Here is a 14,452-nt window from a genome sequence, read left to right as displayed (position 1 = left end):
ATGTATGTGTGTCACTGCACGTGGAATTCACGAGTGTTTTAATTTTAAGATTTAGCTAGCTAAGAATACATGTCTTTTACTTTTTTGTTTGGATTTTGCTGACTTGTGTTTTAAAGGTATATTCTTAAAAAAAATTTATTAGAGCTATTAGAACTAGAATAAAATTTTACATTCAAATAAAATTTTTGTCTAAGTCTATTTAAATTATTGTAACTTTTTAAATTAAGCGCTTCTTCTCCTTTTTTTTCTCATTTTCTTTTTGCTTCTCCTTCTCCTCCTATTTCTTTTTCTTGTTCCAAATTCTTGCGGTTCTTCTTCTTCCCTTCTTCTTCTTCTCCTTCTTCTTCTCTTATTCTTCTTCCAAATTTGTACACGCAGATTTTTTTCTTTCCTTTTTATTCTCCTCCTCTTTTATCAATTCAATTTAATTTAATTCAAAACACTGGGTATATTCAATTCAATTCATAAATTTATTAAGGTGAAATAATTGTACAGTATTAAATGAACGAAACATTATCTATTATATAAAATCAAATTTAAAAGAGCTTTATGCATAATGAATCGAAGGTGAAACAATTGTATAGTACTAAATGAACGGAACATTATGTACTAAATGAACGAAACATTATTCATTATATAAAATCAAATTCAAAACACGTGTGTCCACAATTTAAAAATTATCAATTCAATTCAATTCAAAACACCCGCATCCATTCAATTCAATTCATAATAAACCGAATATTAAGGTGAAACAATTGTATATTACTAAATGAATGAAACATTATCCATTATATAAAATCAAATTTAAAACAATTTTCTGCATAATGAAGCGAACACGTTATTAAGGTGAAACAATTGTATAGTAATAAATGAACGGAACATTATCTATTATATAAAATCAAATTCAAAACACACGTGTCTACAAATTAGATATATCAATTCAATTCAATTCAGAATACCTGCGTCCATTCAATTCAATTCAGCAATTGCATGATGACAATAACGAAAGAGGAGAAGAAGAATCTGCGTGCACAAGGAGGAGGAGGTATGCGTGAATTCGAAAGAAGAAGAAGAGGATGTATGCATGAATTTGAATTTGAAAGAAGAAGAAGCGCGGAGAAGAGAAGAAGAAAAAGCACGTGTAATGACGCTGTTTTAATGAGAGTAGTTTTTGTTGGTGTTGGACCTACTTGAATAGATTTCGATGAAAAAAAATACTTGGATGTGTAGCAATCCTGTTAGAATTTATTTATTTTTTATTATTTAATTGTTAATTTAATTTTTTTAGTCTAACTAGTAACTCAATAATATATTTTATCTCATATTTTTAAACATTACTAACTAACTAATAGCCAAAAATTATAATGTTCTCCTAACATCAAAAATTTAAAAATATTTTATTATTATATTTTTAACATGTGCAAGTTAGCTATTTTTTATTTTTATATATTTTTAATAAAAATTTCAATTAATAACCTTAATATGTATTTATGTTTGTCAAATCTTTAATTTTAATTTTGTTTTGATGGTATAGGTGATTGTAATATGTGTATTTTATTAGTACATTACTAGAATGAGTGTTTTAATTGTATGTTTGCCTGAAGTGGGAAATGATTTAAACTTCTTTATGAATTAAAAAAATTAGACATTTCCATTCTTAATTATTTTATTTAACCAATTTATTAATAATTTATAATATATGTTCTTTTCTTATTCCATAAAATGGTACAATTATTTTCATTTTGACGGGAATTAAATGGTGCATTAACCAAGTCAATAATTGTATTACCATAAAATGAAGTCAATCATTGGATGATAAAAAATATTATAGTTTAATTGAAAAGTAATTAGTCTGCCTTTTATAGTAATAGAAGGATATTGCTAATAAGTACCTCACACAATTTTCATGGACATTATAAGTAAAATTTTGAATGAAAAATATAAATTAAATGTAACTTTTTAAAAAAAATTATATATATTGAATACATTGAAGGAGCTAAATTTTTTCAGTTTTTCCTTTTAACTAATATTTTTAGTGTTTTGCTAATAAGTGCTTTAAAGACACGTTTTAAGATAATCATTAACAGAAAATATACATATTTTAAGTTTTTAATGCATTGAATATATTAATAATATATTAAAAATTGAAAACAAAAATTCTTAATTAACCAATGCCTTAATTATGGTGATTTATTTTGAAAATTTCTTATGTTGTTGCTTCTATTATAAGGATAATGATAAAGTCATTCTATATATAATTATAGGAGAAAAATTAAAAACAGCTTTTGACACTTACCTCAAGTAATAACGAGGTATTTGACAAAAAAAAAATACCAACTCAGTTTCTCAGATTTATTTTTATATGACTGATTAGTTCTTATGTCAAAAAAAAATTAATGTTATTTTTTTACAAGGGTTAATCAGTCTAAAAAAAGATTAGAAACCGAGTTGGGTGTTTTTTTTTTCTTGAGAATTTCGTTGTTCTTTCGAGATAATTATCAAGAGTTGAATGAGATATTCACTCTAATTATAACTGATATTTTTATATTGTAATTTTGTATGAATTTATAAAAAAAGAACATTATTAAAAAGTAGAAATTTAAGTGCAGTTAATTTTACGTGAAAATGATAGTTAAGGATCGTTAAATAGATAATAATTTAGTCAAATAGTGTGAAACCGATTTATAATTCGAAGAGAGTATCCTTATCAGAACAATTCTCAACTATCAATTTGACATGAAATTAACCACCTGAATTTTTACTAAATTAAAATAAGAATGATGATATACATTTATTATTATTATTATTATTATTATTATTATTATTATTCATGGAAAGTGTTATTGTATTAAACTATTAATCAGCATTTACCTTTGCTAGTGTTTGGTCCATTTCAATTCTCCTTAATAAAAAAGTGTTTGTTGGCCTATTTTCAACGCGTAATTGGAAGTTTGCAACGATAAATCCGATGTGTTGGCACCAAAAGAGACGCAAAATAACGGAATCTCCAACTGATGCCGGTGGAGACAGCACCTAACTGGCCCTATTTGGTGTGCGGAGTGACGGAAATGCCCCTAGGATTTGACAATCAAGAGTGGACTAAGCATAAAGATTGCATGTCTTAGGGGCATGTCTGTAATTTCAAATGTCATGGGAATGTGGCGATGATGTAGGGAGTGGGGACTGGTTGATTTGCATAAGAGTGTTGACAATGGCAAGGAGTCAAATGAGATAATAACAACATGCATTGCATGACGTGATTTAGGCTCCAATTTGCGTCCAATTAGGACTCTTTCCATCTTAATCCCAATCTTCATTTGTTTATTTAGAAACAATCAAACACCTACTAAGCAAGGCTTTGGCCAATTGGCACACCAACCAAACCGTCTCACTCAACTAACCATAACAACAACAACAAAATCTTATCTCACTAAATAAAATCAATTACATAAATCAAAAGATGTCATTAAATTTTATTATATATTATGTCCATAAAAAAATTATTTATATATAAATTTCATTAGACTATTTTATTAATAATATTCCTAAATCTTTTTCTATCTTTTACTCTTTGTCAATTTTTTATTTCATCCTCTTTTCTAATTTGATACTTTCTGAATCTTCTTTTCATTCAACTAACCATATATTTAAAAAAATTTAATGTGATTAATTTTGATAGGCTGAATTGCCTAAATTATTGTATACAATATTTAGTTATGTTTGTTTATTTAGACGATGATCATTCATATATTAATCGTTAAAAATAGTTATATTTACAGCCACTAATGTATTTGTGTTTAAATATATGTATAATTTAATTTATTTTCAATATATATTTTATATTTTAATATTATTTTATACTAATAGCTAATTTTAGTGTATATTTAGTATCGTTAAATCTTAAAAAAAATGAATATCAATAGAACTATATTCTATCCTCTCATGTTCATGTGCGTTTTAAATTTATATATAATCATCAATTTTGATTTATATAAAAAATAATATCAAATGATTTTTTAGTGATAAAAAATGTTATAGATATAATTTATACTCTATATTCTATAATGTATAAGTTCTTTTTTAGTAAGCCAATAAATTATAACTCAAATGTATAATCTTTCCATACTCACTTAAAAAATCGCAGATTCAAGTTTCTTTATCTTTGCTATATATATATATATATATATGTAATTTCTTTTCAATAAAGAAGTCTAAGCCCAATATAGGTGAACATGTACATGAGAAACACCAAATGCCACTATTAAATTCATGTCTGGCCGTGCTAAAACCTCAAAACCCCAATTACTTTAATTTATGATAAAGGAATTTTCCACTTTATTTATCAACAATAAAGCTTAATGCACCAATTACTCTTTAGCTTCATTCATAATTTAAGTTATGTTGTAGTTTTAACTTTTAAGTATCATCATATATGATGAAAGAATTTTTTTATTTCATCCGTTTTTTTTAAGAGAGAGCTTAACATTTGAAGTGGAACAAACAATTTATAATTATAAAACATAAAAATATAAATTAAAATAATTTTTATGTCATTTTTGATATATAACCATCAATAATATAAGTTAACTATCACATAATTTATTAACACAATAGAATGATCGAACAACACAATTAACCACGTCTGTTACCTTATTTTCAAAAATAATATCATTTTTACGTAACTAAATATTTCATATAATGTTAAACCCTGCAAGTACTACAATATAATATATACGTATGGTTAAACACTCAAAAAAAAAAAAATCAAAATTACAATACAATTTTTTATACAATTCAATGAAATATCAATATATATCTTAGCCATATATAAACAACCAAGCAAGAATTTACACTAATATCTATTCAACAGAATCTATGCCCATTTCCAGAACAAGAAGGACTAAGCAACCCATTATTATTATTACTACTATTGACACCAAACCTTGACATTTGATTCTTCATTTGGTTGCATAATTTCTCCAACTCCCTTACTCTTAATTGCATGCTTTCTAAGTTTAGTCTCATGTCTTCTTTCTCTTCCAAGAACAAGTTGTTTGTGTTGGACTCATTGTACAAGATTATTTGTGAATGGTCCATTATGCCCTTTTCATTAACTGCAAAAACACTTTGTGGAATTTTTGCTTTTTGGGAAATAAGTGCTTGCATTGCAATTCTTGGGGGTATTTTTGGATTTTTTGCAAGATCTTTACAAATTTCAAAACTTAGTTTATTATAATTAAGACATCTGCACAATCTTGATCTTTCTTCAAATGGAATCATTGGGTGAGACTGCAAATTGAATAGTTCCACCAAGAAAAAATTGAATTAGAAATTAAATATAAAAATTATATTATTAACACTAAGTCACTAACATCAAAGCAATACATTTACAAAATTAAAATTTTTAAAAGAAGTAATTGTTGTGGAGAGATTATTCAAAAATAATATTAGTGAACTGAACAAAACTTTTTAATTATGTATACATTTATAAGACTATAAGAGTATGCAGTTTTTTTTTCGATCTTTAGATTATTTAAATTTTTGTATGTACAACATTTTTTAGAGTAATACAGACATTTGGCAAAATTCGTTTCCCGTAGCAGTGAATATCATCATAATCATGCTAATAATAATAATAATAATAATAATAATAATAATAATAATATTGAGCCAAATTGGTAAATTTCAGTATTTTGAACTGAAATTTGGACAAACAAATTTTACTTTCGTAAGAATTTCTAGTGATGATAAGACATTAAGAAAAAAAATATTTGGTGATTGTTTAAGAAATAAAAAAAGGTAAAAATAGACTGTGGTTATCCACATAAAGATGTATAAAATTGCCTTTAAGATAATAATTAGATAATACACATATTATATTAAGCAGTTTAGTAGAATAATTATTTAAATAAAAATATTATTATGTAAAAATAATAATTAAAATCAATTAAATAGATATATTTAATTAAATTATTTAACATAATAAATATTATCATCTTAATTAAGTGAAAACTCAAGTGCAGTCAATTTTGCGTGAAATTGATAGTTAAAAACCGTTAAATTATTTGAATCTAACAACTCTTATTTATTAACTTCACCGAGTTCAGCTCTTAATTACCATTATCTGCATATGAATATATCTTCCTTAAATAGTAAAATATGTCAAATTTTCTAAAGATTTTGATGAACTAACCTGAAGATAGATGTCAATGGCTCTGTAGAGGCCATCAAAGCAATCTCTAGCAGAATCAGGCAAACACTCTGCAACTCCAAGAAACTTTGAGATCTTCAGATTCTGATCTGCTGATACCTCTCTCAAATACTTATCAATTAACCTTCCAACTTTCCTCATTTTCTCTAAACTTTCACTATTATTATTATTGTTGCTCTCAACAAATAATTTAACTAACCTTATAACAAAATTAACATCATAATACAGCCCCATATGGTTCCCGCACACCAACAAATCATCCAATCTTGCTTGCTCAAGATTCCCACCAATCAATTTCTCCATCTCCATTCTACATCCTTCACTAAGCCCAAAACAAGACACAATCCTTAGCACCCAGAAAAGTGTTCTGCAAGAAAATGTGTTCTTCCCAACAAATATGACTCCATAAGCAGCTGTCTCGGCAATACTCGAATACTCACCATTCTTGCTTCTACTTGGAGGAACTGATTTCTTCAGATAATCAATTAGGAACCTTGTGAGGACTAAGTTGTTGTTATGCTTCTTGTAACCGCCAATGCATCTGAGAAACTTATCAATAATCATTGGAGGAAGAGAATCCATGTCTTGAAACCACCAAGCTTTACTTGGAAAACTTTGTCTTATAGTCTTTGGTGTTGCCTGAAAAGAAAACCTCTTGTTATTGTTTTCTGGCGACGACGGCGACGAAGAAGGAGATAACAGAAGTAGGCTTGGATCAGAGTTCAGAGCAATCTTTGCCAACAATGCAAACATGATCTTGTCCAAGATTCCACAGTTTTCTGCATAGGAATGGAATGAAACACAACTCTTGAGACTCAAAAGTGTGTCATTCCATGTCCAATGATAGATTCTGTCAAGAAAATTTTCTGTTTGTTGGATGAGATTGTTGGTGAAGAATTCTTCAGTCATGTCAAGGTAGAGTGCACTGCAATGGAGGATAAGGACATTGGAAACTGTGATTGGAATCTTGCCATTGTTGTAGCAGAACATTGAAACAAGCTCAAATCCATTTGGACCACATGGGAAATCATTCATTTCAATCATCATCTTATTATTGTTCTTGTTCTGGATTTGACTCTCTATTTTTCCACTGAATTTTGACATAACCTCCTGCAAAATAAGATGAACTAGATTCTTCAGTCTTCACCTTTTGATTTTTCTTTGGATCTAAGAACAATTATTAGAAGAGAAAATATAAATAATAATGAATAGGTTGAGTACCTTGTTCAAAAGGAAGATTTCCTCATCATTAATGTTGATTTTCAAGTCACAAGGCTTCTGCATAGTAGCCACTTAATTGTGCATTGAACAAAAGAGAGGGAAATATGAAATAATTCTAATTCTTGTGGATAATTATATAAATGCATTATATGAATTTGAATATATAAAAGTTTAGTTGGTCTCGGTATCAGTTATTCCACTAAGATTAGGGTATGTCCTTAAGTTTAATAAATATTTAAAATAATATTTATATATCGATTAAGTATGACTCGAACTCACTTTGTGTGAGATATAATTTGAGTTTTTACTTTTTAGTTTATCACTCATGCTAACCCTAATTCAATTAGGCTATGTTTGGTTCAGAAAACATGACCAAAAATTAATATTCTTATATTTTGTTTAGTGAAAAATAGATTATGAAAACTTAATTTATTCTTATTTTTTTCATAAAAAAATATAATGATAAAAATTTGATAAATAATAAAAAAATAAAAAATAAGTTGTATTTTTTGTTAATATTTTTGTATTTTTCTATAAAGTATACTAATTCAATATTTTTATACATAATATCTTTATTCATGTTTTATCTGCCAAACATAATTTTATATTTCTAGTCCTTATTTAAGTGTTTCAGTGTTCTATATCTGTAAATAAATGCAGTTTTAAATTCAAGTGCAATTTCAAATTTACTATAGCCAAGGTACATGAAAATGTTCAAGCCTATCCAAGCCAAGGAGATGCTTCATTATTGAGATCTATCCCATTTGTTTCCAAGCTCTTTTTCATAATTAACTACATATATTATATTCTGTTTTTATGTTAAATATGCTTTTTGTATCGTGATTCTACAGCCTTATTATTAATTATTTATGATTGATGTTATATAGTTTTGGCTATTATAAGACAAGGTCCCCATGCATGTATGACAAATTTGGTTGTATTAGCAAAAGGTGTGTCACAATATATATTTTATGTATTTTGCTAATTTGTTGCTCTTGTCTCTATTGCTGGACCAGTTGTTCTACTTCAAAATTTAGAGTAACACTGCTACTAAACAAAGCCACAGTGATTCTTTTTTTGTTTTTATTTTTATTTGCTATTGAAATGGGATAGGCTTATGTTTGAATTTGTCTGACAGGGTCAACAATTCAAGAAGAGCAAAACCAAAGCATATTGGTTAATAATATAAACACTTTTTTTCAGTTCTGAGTTCTGCCAGTTAAATTTAGTTGCATTGCATGACTTGGCTTTGGATTTACTTGAGGGATGTACTTTCTAAACATGTGAACATGGACCTAATGAATGGGACCAATGAGAACTATAAGGGAATTTTTTTTTGAAAGGAATCAAGATAAAATCAATGGTTGACAAGGTTGGTAAAAAATGGGTCTAAAATTACTAATTAGACTATCTTTAAATTGAATAAAGACTAATGAGTAAAATGATTAAGTCAAAGAATGAAAATGTTTGGTAAAAAAAAAAAAATTAGCTAAGCAGTTAAAATTTATTTTATTTAGTATTTATTAAGTGTTGTTAAAATTAATAAATGTTAAATAACACAAATTTTAGTTATTTTTTTATCTTTTTAATATTTTTTATTAAGAAAATTGTCTTTGTAACAGATATTCTTGTAGTATATTAAACTAAGCCAATTAATCAAATTGAATTTTTCAGATAAAATTATCTAATTTTTCATACAAGGAAGATTTTTTACCTAGCTTAGCTATAATTTAAGTGGGTAATAAAAGAAAATAACATAATATTGGAAAAATATATCAGAAGTTTTTCTTTGCAAAGCTTGTTGTTTAAGATACTAAAGTAGTGTTTGTTTTGAGGTATTGAGACAAAGACTAATACTAAAATTTTTGTCTTTGTTATTAAAATTTTAGTATTTCATCACCTCCAAAAAATAAAGATACAGGGGATTAAAATTTTTAGAGATGAAGACGAAACTTTAATAACATTTTATATTTAAAATACCCTCATTTCAATTAATTAATTCCAATTTTATTCTTTGTACAAATTAAATTAGAATTTCATTCTTGTTTCAATTTCTCACTTCTATTTTGCACCAAATAGAGTACTGAAATTTATTTCAATATCTGTCTTTGTCTCTAAATCTCAGTCTTTCCGTTTCTGTGTCTCCACCGACTGCTACCTAATGTCATGCATTCTTTTGGTACATAAAGCAATGCCATATATTGAGTTGTTACCTGTTTAGAAAGGAAAAATTAGTGAAAAATAGAAACTTTTGAGTGGCTAGATTCTCATGAAGTGAACTGCTGGGGATGTTGCTCGTGAATCTCTCAATAATAATCTGAGTTAGATTCTTATTAAGAAGCCCATACAACCAGCGTTTGCCAGCATCTGAGTCATTGCTTATGCATGTGCTGATGATGATATGCGTGCTTCGGAATCTTTTTTACTTATTATTCACGAATTTTGTTTGTCTTCAGTTATTCATATATTCAACAAATTACAAATATTAAATAAAGGATATTTACAGATCAGTTTCTGCTTATACAATTTTGTTCAAAACTATTATGAATTATATTTAAATCACAATTTTTTTTTGTTTGGACTTATGGGCCTAGTACTACCTTAGTCATGGGCTAGGAAAAAATGGTGTCACCTGCCATTTTGGGTATTTGGGCCCAAAAAGGGTGTTGTTCTCTTCCCAGTTCCCATTGCCGTTTAAACCCACCCACCCTCTCTTATCCGGGGTCGGGTCTATACCGTTCAGTTTGTTTTTTGGTCAGGCCCAGATTTTGACCCAAATCTAAGACCAAAAACCCCATCCACCCATTTTTTTACTTTATAACGGGCAATATATGAAATGAAAAGTATAAGGAGCCAATGGTCTAAGCATACAATGTGTACAATGGAGGTTTAGGAAGTATTAGAGATATGACCATTAGTGTTACATTATCTTGTCAGGTTACGCTTTTAGGATGAGTGGGTTCATGACATAATATTAGAGTTCTAGATTCGAAAGGTCAAGGGTTCGATCCTTGATGAATTCCAAAATTAACTTAAGTTTTTAGGATGAGTGATTTTATGAAATGAGATGTTTATTATCCCTGGTATTCGGATGGTTATTCTGGATAGTGTGGGTGATATTCATTTTATTCATAAACCAAAGGTTTAGCCCATTGTACACTTAAGTCATTGGCTCCCTAGCACTACCTATAGGGAGCCAATGGTGTTTGATACACGATTTTTATTTTTTTTTAAATATTGTTCATCATATGTACCCATAAATTTCTAAAATTTAAATCGAAGATTTTTTAATAAGAGTATAATGTATTTATTATTTTGACTGATTTCACCTTTAATATTTTCACACACATTCAATAAAAAAGTGAATTATGGAATATTAATTAACATACTAGTAATTATAAATTATAATAACAATACCACATGAAGTGTTTGTAATAGGTCAATTCTATGGAGAGAATTGAAATCCCATGTAGTAAAGTTTATTTCTTAACAATCGATTGAATAAATAAATAAATAAATAAAACAAAAAATCACATAACACCTTACAAACCAGATAAGCAGCATGTGATAAATATACCCTATGAAGTGCACACTCCGTCACACCCCATATTAAAGAAGAAGCTAATTTACTCCTATGTCCTTCATTCGCAGCTTTTGCTAGTAATAACTTCAACACATACCTTATGACTTATGAGGTTGAGCTAATAACTCCAACACACATACCGCTAGATTTTATTTTGTTTTAAAATGAATGATTTTTTTTTTTTTTTGAAGAACACTAGTTCATATATAATCTATCCAAGATACAACTAATTTGGATTGGTCAAATAGTCAACTCATTCATTTTGTGAGTATAAAAATTCATTAACCAATAATAAACTTTTTAAATCTACTGTGGATTAATTTTTATCCTATTAGACTAAAAAATATGTACACAAGAAACGAAAAAAATAGCAAGATACAAAACTAAAAGTAGCAATGAATCTTAAAAGGTAGTGATCTTTTGATTGATACTTCCCATTATTATTCCAAATATCAATGAAACAATTCGGAGCATCAGATCATATCAAATTCCAAAAATAGACAAACATAGCCCCTCACATTTAGTTTCTTACCTACACATAACATCTAGGACAAATCCAATTGAAAAAAACAATAAATAAAAATAATAATGCTAATCAAATTAAACTTCCTCACTTCCAAAATCCTTACCACTTATTTTTTCCTCAACAATCCTAGACAGTCTCTCCAACGCAATATCAACAACATCACCAAAACTAACATCTTCAACAACACTTGCGTTAGGATGCATATACGTGACCTTATGGATCAAATTTATCACAGCCACACGCATCTTTTCTTCATCTTCTTTTGAAATTCCCATCAAAACCTCCTCAATACTCTTCTTCCCCTCACCACAATCATTTTCGTCAATAAATACCGAATACGTATTTTTCTCGTCCGGCAAGTACCATGCATACTGTGTGTACGCTGTATGCGACGAGAAAAATACAGGTATACAACCGGCCAAAATTGAGTCAAATGTTGACCTCCGGGTAAACGAGTCACCGGGAGCCTGAAGGCAAAACCTAGACTTACTCATAACTTCGAGCACAGCCATTGGATCATGGCACTTGCTGGCACCATTTCCACACTGTACCAACTCACACTTCATAGAATTCTTACACTGCTTCAATATCTCGTCGCGTATTTTGGCTTTTTCTAAACCGTGACGTGTCCCGCCGACAAACGAAAATAAATAAGGTCTGATGGAGTCACCAATTTGCTTTTGCCACGTCATCAATTCTGTTAAGCTTTTGGGATGAAAATAAGAAGGGTAAGGAATACCAAATTGATTTTTCCCTTGCCAGGGTTGTCGCTCCACTGTTAGCACCGACATGTTTTTGACAGGTGGCAGGTTTAGGAGAATGTTGGCTCCAAAGTCAGGCCCACTGGGCGTTCTCATGAAATCCCATGCGGTTCGCCCCAGGGCAAGAAAATGATCCTTACCTTCGTTTATATTAAACCAGGGTAGACTCTGGAGATAGTCAACAAGATCAACGGCCAGGGAATCACGCTGCGTGAGATTAGCCTCACGGAAGACGCTGGAGGCGTAGAGACCGCCATAGAAGGGGACGTAGAAGAGACGCGCCTCGCTTGGATCCCACGTGCGGCACGGGTGGTTCTCGAGCCGCGCGTGGATTATCATCTCCGCTATGAATTGGTGCGTAGCAAACCACGATGATGATGATGATGATGATAATGCAGTTACGGTTGTTAGGATAGGTTGTCCTAGGCCGTTATTTGCCACGTGAGGGCACATGTTGGTGTAGATGTTGAGGTTGTTACAGTGCTCGAGGAGTCCGAGGTTGAATTGTGGAGGGAGGTTGTAGATGTAGAATGGGTATGAACCGACGCATGTTTTGTTGTGGTTGTTGAGGGTGGTTGTGGTGGTGGTGGTGAGGGTCGTGGTTGTGGTTGGTGAGAGCCATAAGCGAAGAAGAATGAGCCACGTGGCAATTAAGAGAAATGAGAAGAGTAAGTACTTGATTTTGTTGAGTTTGGTTAAGGCGATGTTTGGATCTTTGTCTTTGGTTTTTGGGAAGAGGTCTGATGATGATGGAAGATAGTAATTTAGAGAAGAAGTCGGTGATGGTTTTCTGAAGAACATGGAGGAAGAGGAAGAAGAGGCACAAATTCAGGGTTGAAAGTGATGGAAACTTTAGTCAAAGAGAGAGAGAGAGAAAATTGTGGCTCCAATTGGGTGAAGACTAGGAAATAAGTATGAAGAAACAGTAGTAACTCTCTGTCTTCTATAATATTGTGAATTTGTGATGAAGATTTTTTTATTATCTAATCTCCTCCCATTAAATTATCTTTATCCTTTTTGTGGTTTTGTTAATGTTGGTTATTTTAGCTATATTCATTAAGGATTTTATATTTTTATTAGTATAAATTAAATGAGTCAAAACAATGTTGATACTTAAAAATTTCATTATTTTTAAAAAAATATTTTTTTTAAAAACATAATCTATAACATGTAAAACGTTTTTATATTTGCCATAAATATGAGCTAAATTCATAAATGATTTTGAATACAAATGCACATAATTTATGTTGTTTTAAAATGTATTATCTACCGAAATTAACTTTCATACACTACTTCTAAAATATTTTTGGTGTTATTGTATATTGGTTACTAATTAACAAAAACGAAAATTATTTTCACATAGGTATTTTAAAAATTAATTATGTAAATAATTAAATAATGGTAGATATAATCATATAATTGATAAAAAATAATTTCACATCTTACAAATATATATAATTATATATAATCCTACAAATTAAATATCTTTGTACTTTGTAAGTCTTCAAAGAAAATCGGAGGCTTGTATGTATTGACATGATAGATTAATTATCATCGAAATTATCTTATTTTTGTTGCAAAAAAATATTATTATATATATTTTTTAATTTCTTACGGTATTTTCCAATCTAATAGGCTAAAGATTAATTCACTACAGTACTGAATATTTGCTTAAATAAACTAATGAACTAACTATTAGGACAACTAAATTTGGGAAAAAAAAATACTATTATATAATACTTTAAATTATAGGAGTATGTATATATGTATGCTAATTTATATAAATTTGTCCTTATAGGTGGAGTAGGTAGGAAAATTCATTAGCTGTATTATGGGAGCGAAGATGGAAGAGGGTGGGGACAGAGGAAATTAAAGCAAATGCTGTGTCTCTTATTTCAAATTTATTCTTTTAGAAAAACCCAGATCAGGGTGATTCATTTTGTTGGTGTCAATAATAACTATAAAAATGTGAATGAAAGTGCCCAAAAAAATGTTAGGGAATAAATATGAGTTGTTTCTTTCAAATAAGGAGTGTCTCACTAAATGCACCCGAATAGAAAATATAAGGACATATATATTTAATAAGTTTTCAATAAATGTTAACAATTTTATTTTTTGTTTAGTTTTTTTTTTCCTTTTTTTTTACGTGT

At 29.0% G+C, this 14,452-nt stretch overlaps 2 protein-coding genes across 2 annotated transcripts; both read right to left on the bottom strand.

Annotated features, from left to right (window-relative positions):
- Window positions 1-4,842: 4,842 nt before the first annotated feature.
- On the bottom strand, window positions 4,843-7,526 carry LOC107471749 (BTB/POZ domain-containing protein At1g50280-like). Its single transcript, XM_016091241.3, has 3 exons — window positions 7,433-7,526; window positions 6,194-7,321; window positions 4,843-5,289 (listed from the first exon to the last, which is right to left on the bottom strand). The coding sequence occupies exons 1-3, from the start codon at window positions 7,493-7,495 to the stop codon at window positions 4,864-4,866; spliced, it is 1,617 nt and encodes a 538-aa protein (XP_015946727.1). The 5' UTR covers window positions 7,496-7,526; the 3' UTR covers window positions 4,843-4,863.
- A 3,879-nt stretch (window positions 7,527-11,405) lies between these two features.
- LOC107472031 (probable xyloglucan galactosyltransferase GT17) lies at window positions 11,406-13,232 on the bottom strand. Its single transcript, XM_016091605.3, has one exon. The coding sequence runs from the start codon at window positions 13,101-13,103 to the stop codon at window positions 11,616-11,618; it is 1,488 nt and encodes a 495-aa protein (XP_015947091.1). The 5' UTR covers window positions 13,104-13,232; the 3' UTR covers window positions 11,406-11,615.
- Window positions 13,233-14,452: the final 1,220 nt, after the last annotated feature.

The sequence above is a fragment of the Arachis duranensis genome, chromosome 10, assembly GCF_000817695.3.
Source record: "Arachis duranensis cultivar V14167 chromosome 10, aradu.V14167.gnm2.J7QH, whole genome shotgun sequence".
NCBI classification, from domain to species: domain Eukaryota; kingdom Viridiplantae; phylum Streptophyta; class Magnoliopsida; order Fabales; family Fabaceae; genus Arachis; species Arachis duranensis.
This window is presented reverse-complemented; position numbering and strand designations above follow the sequence as displayed.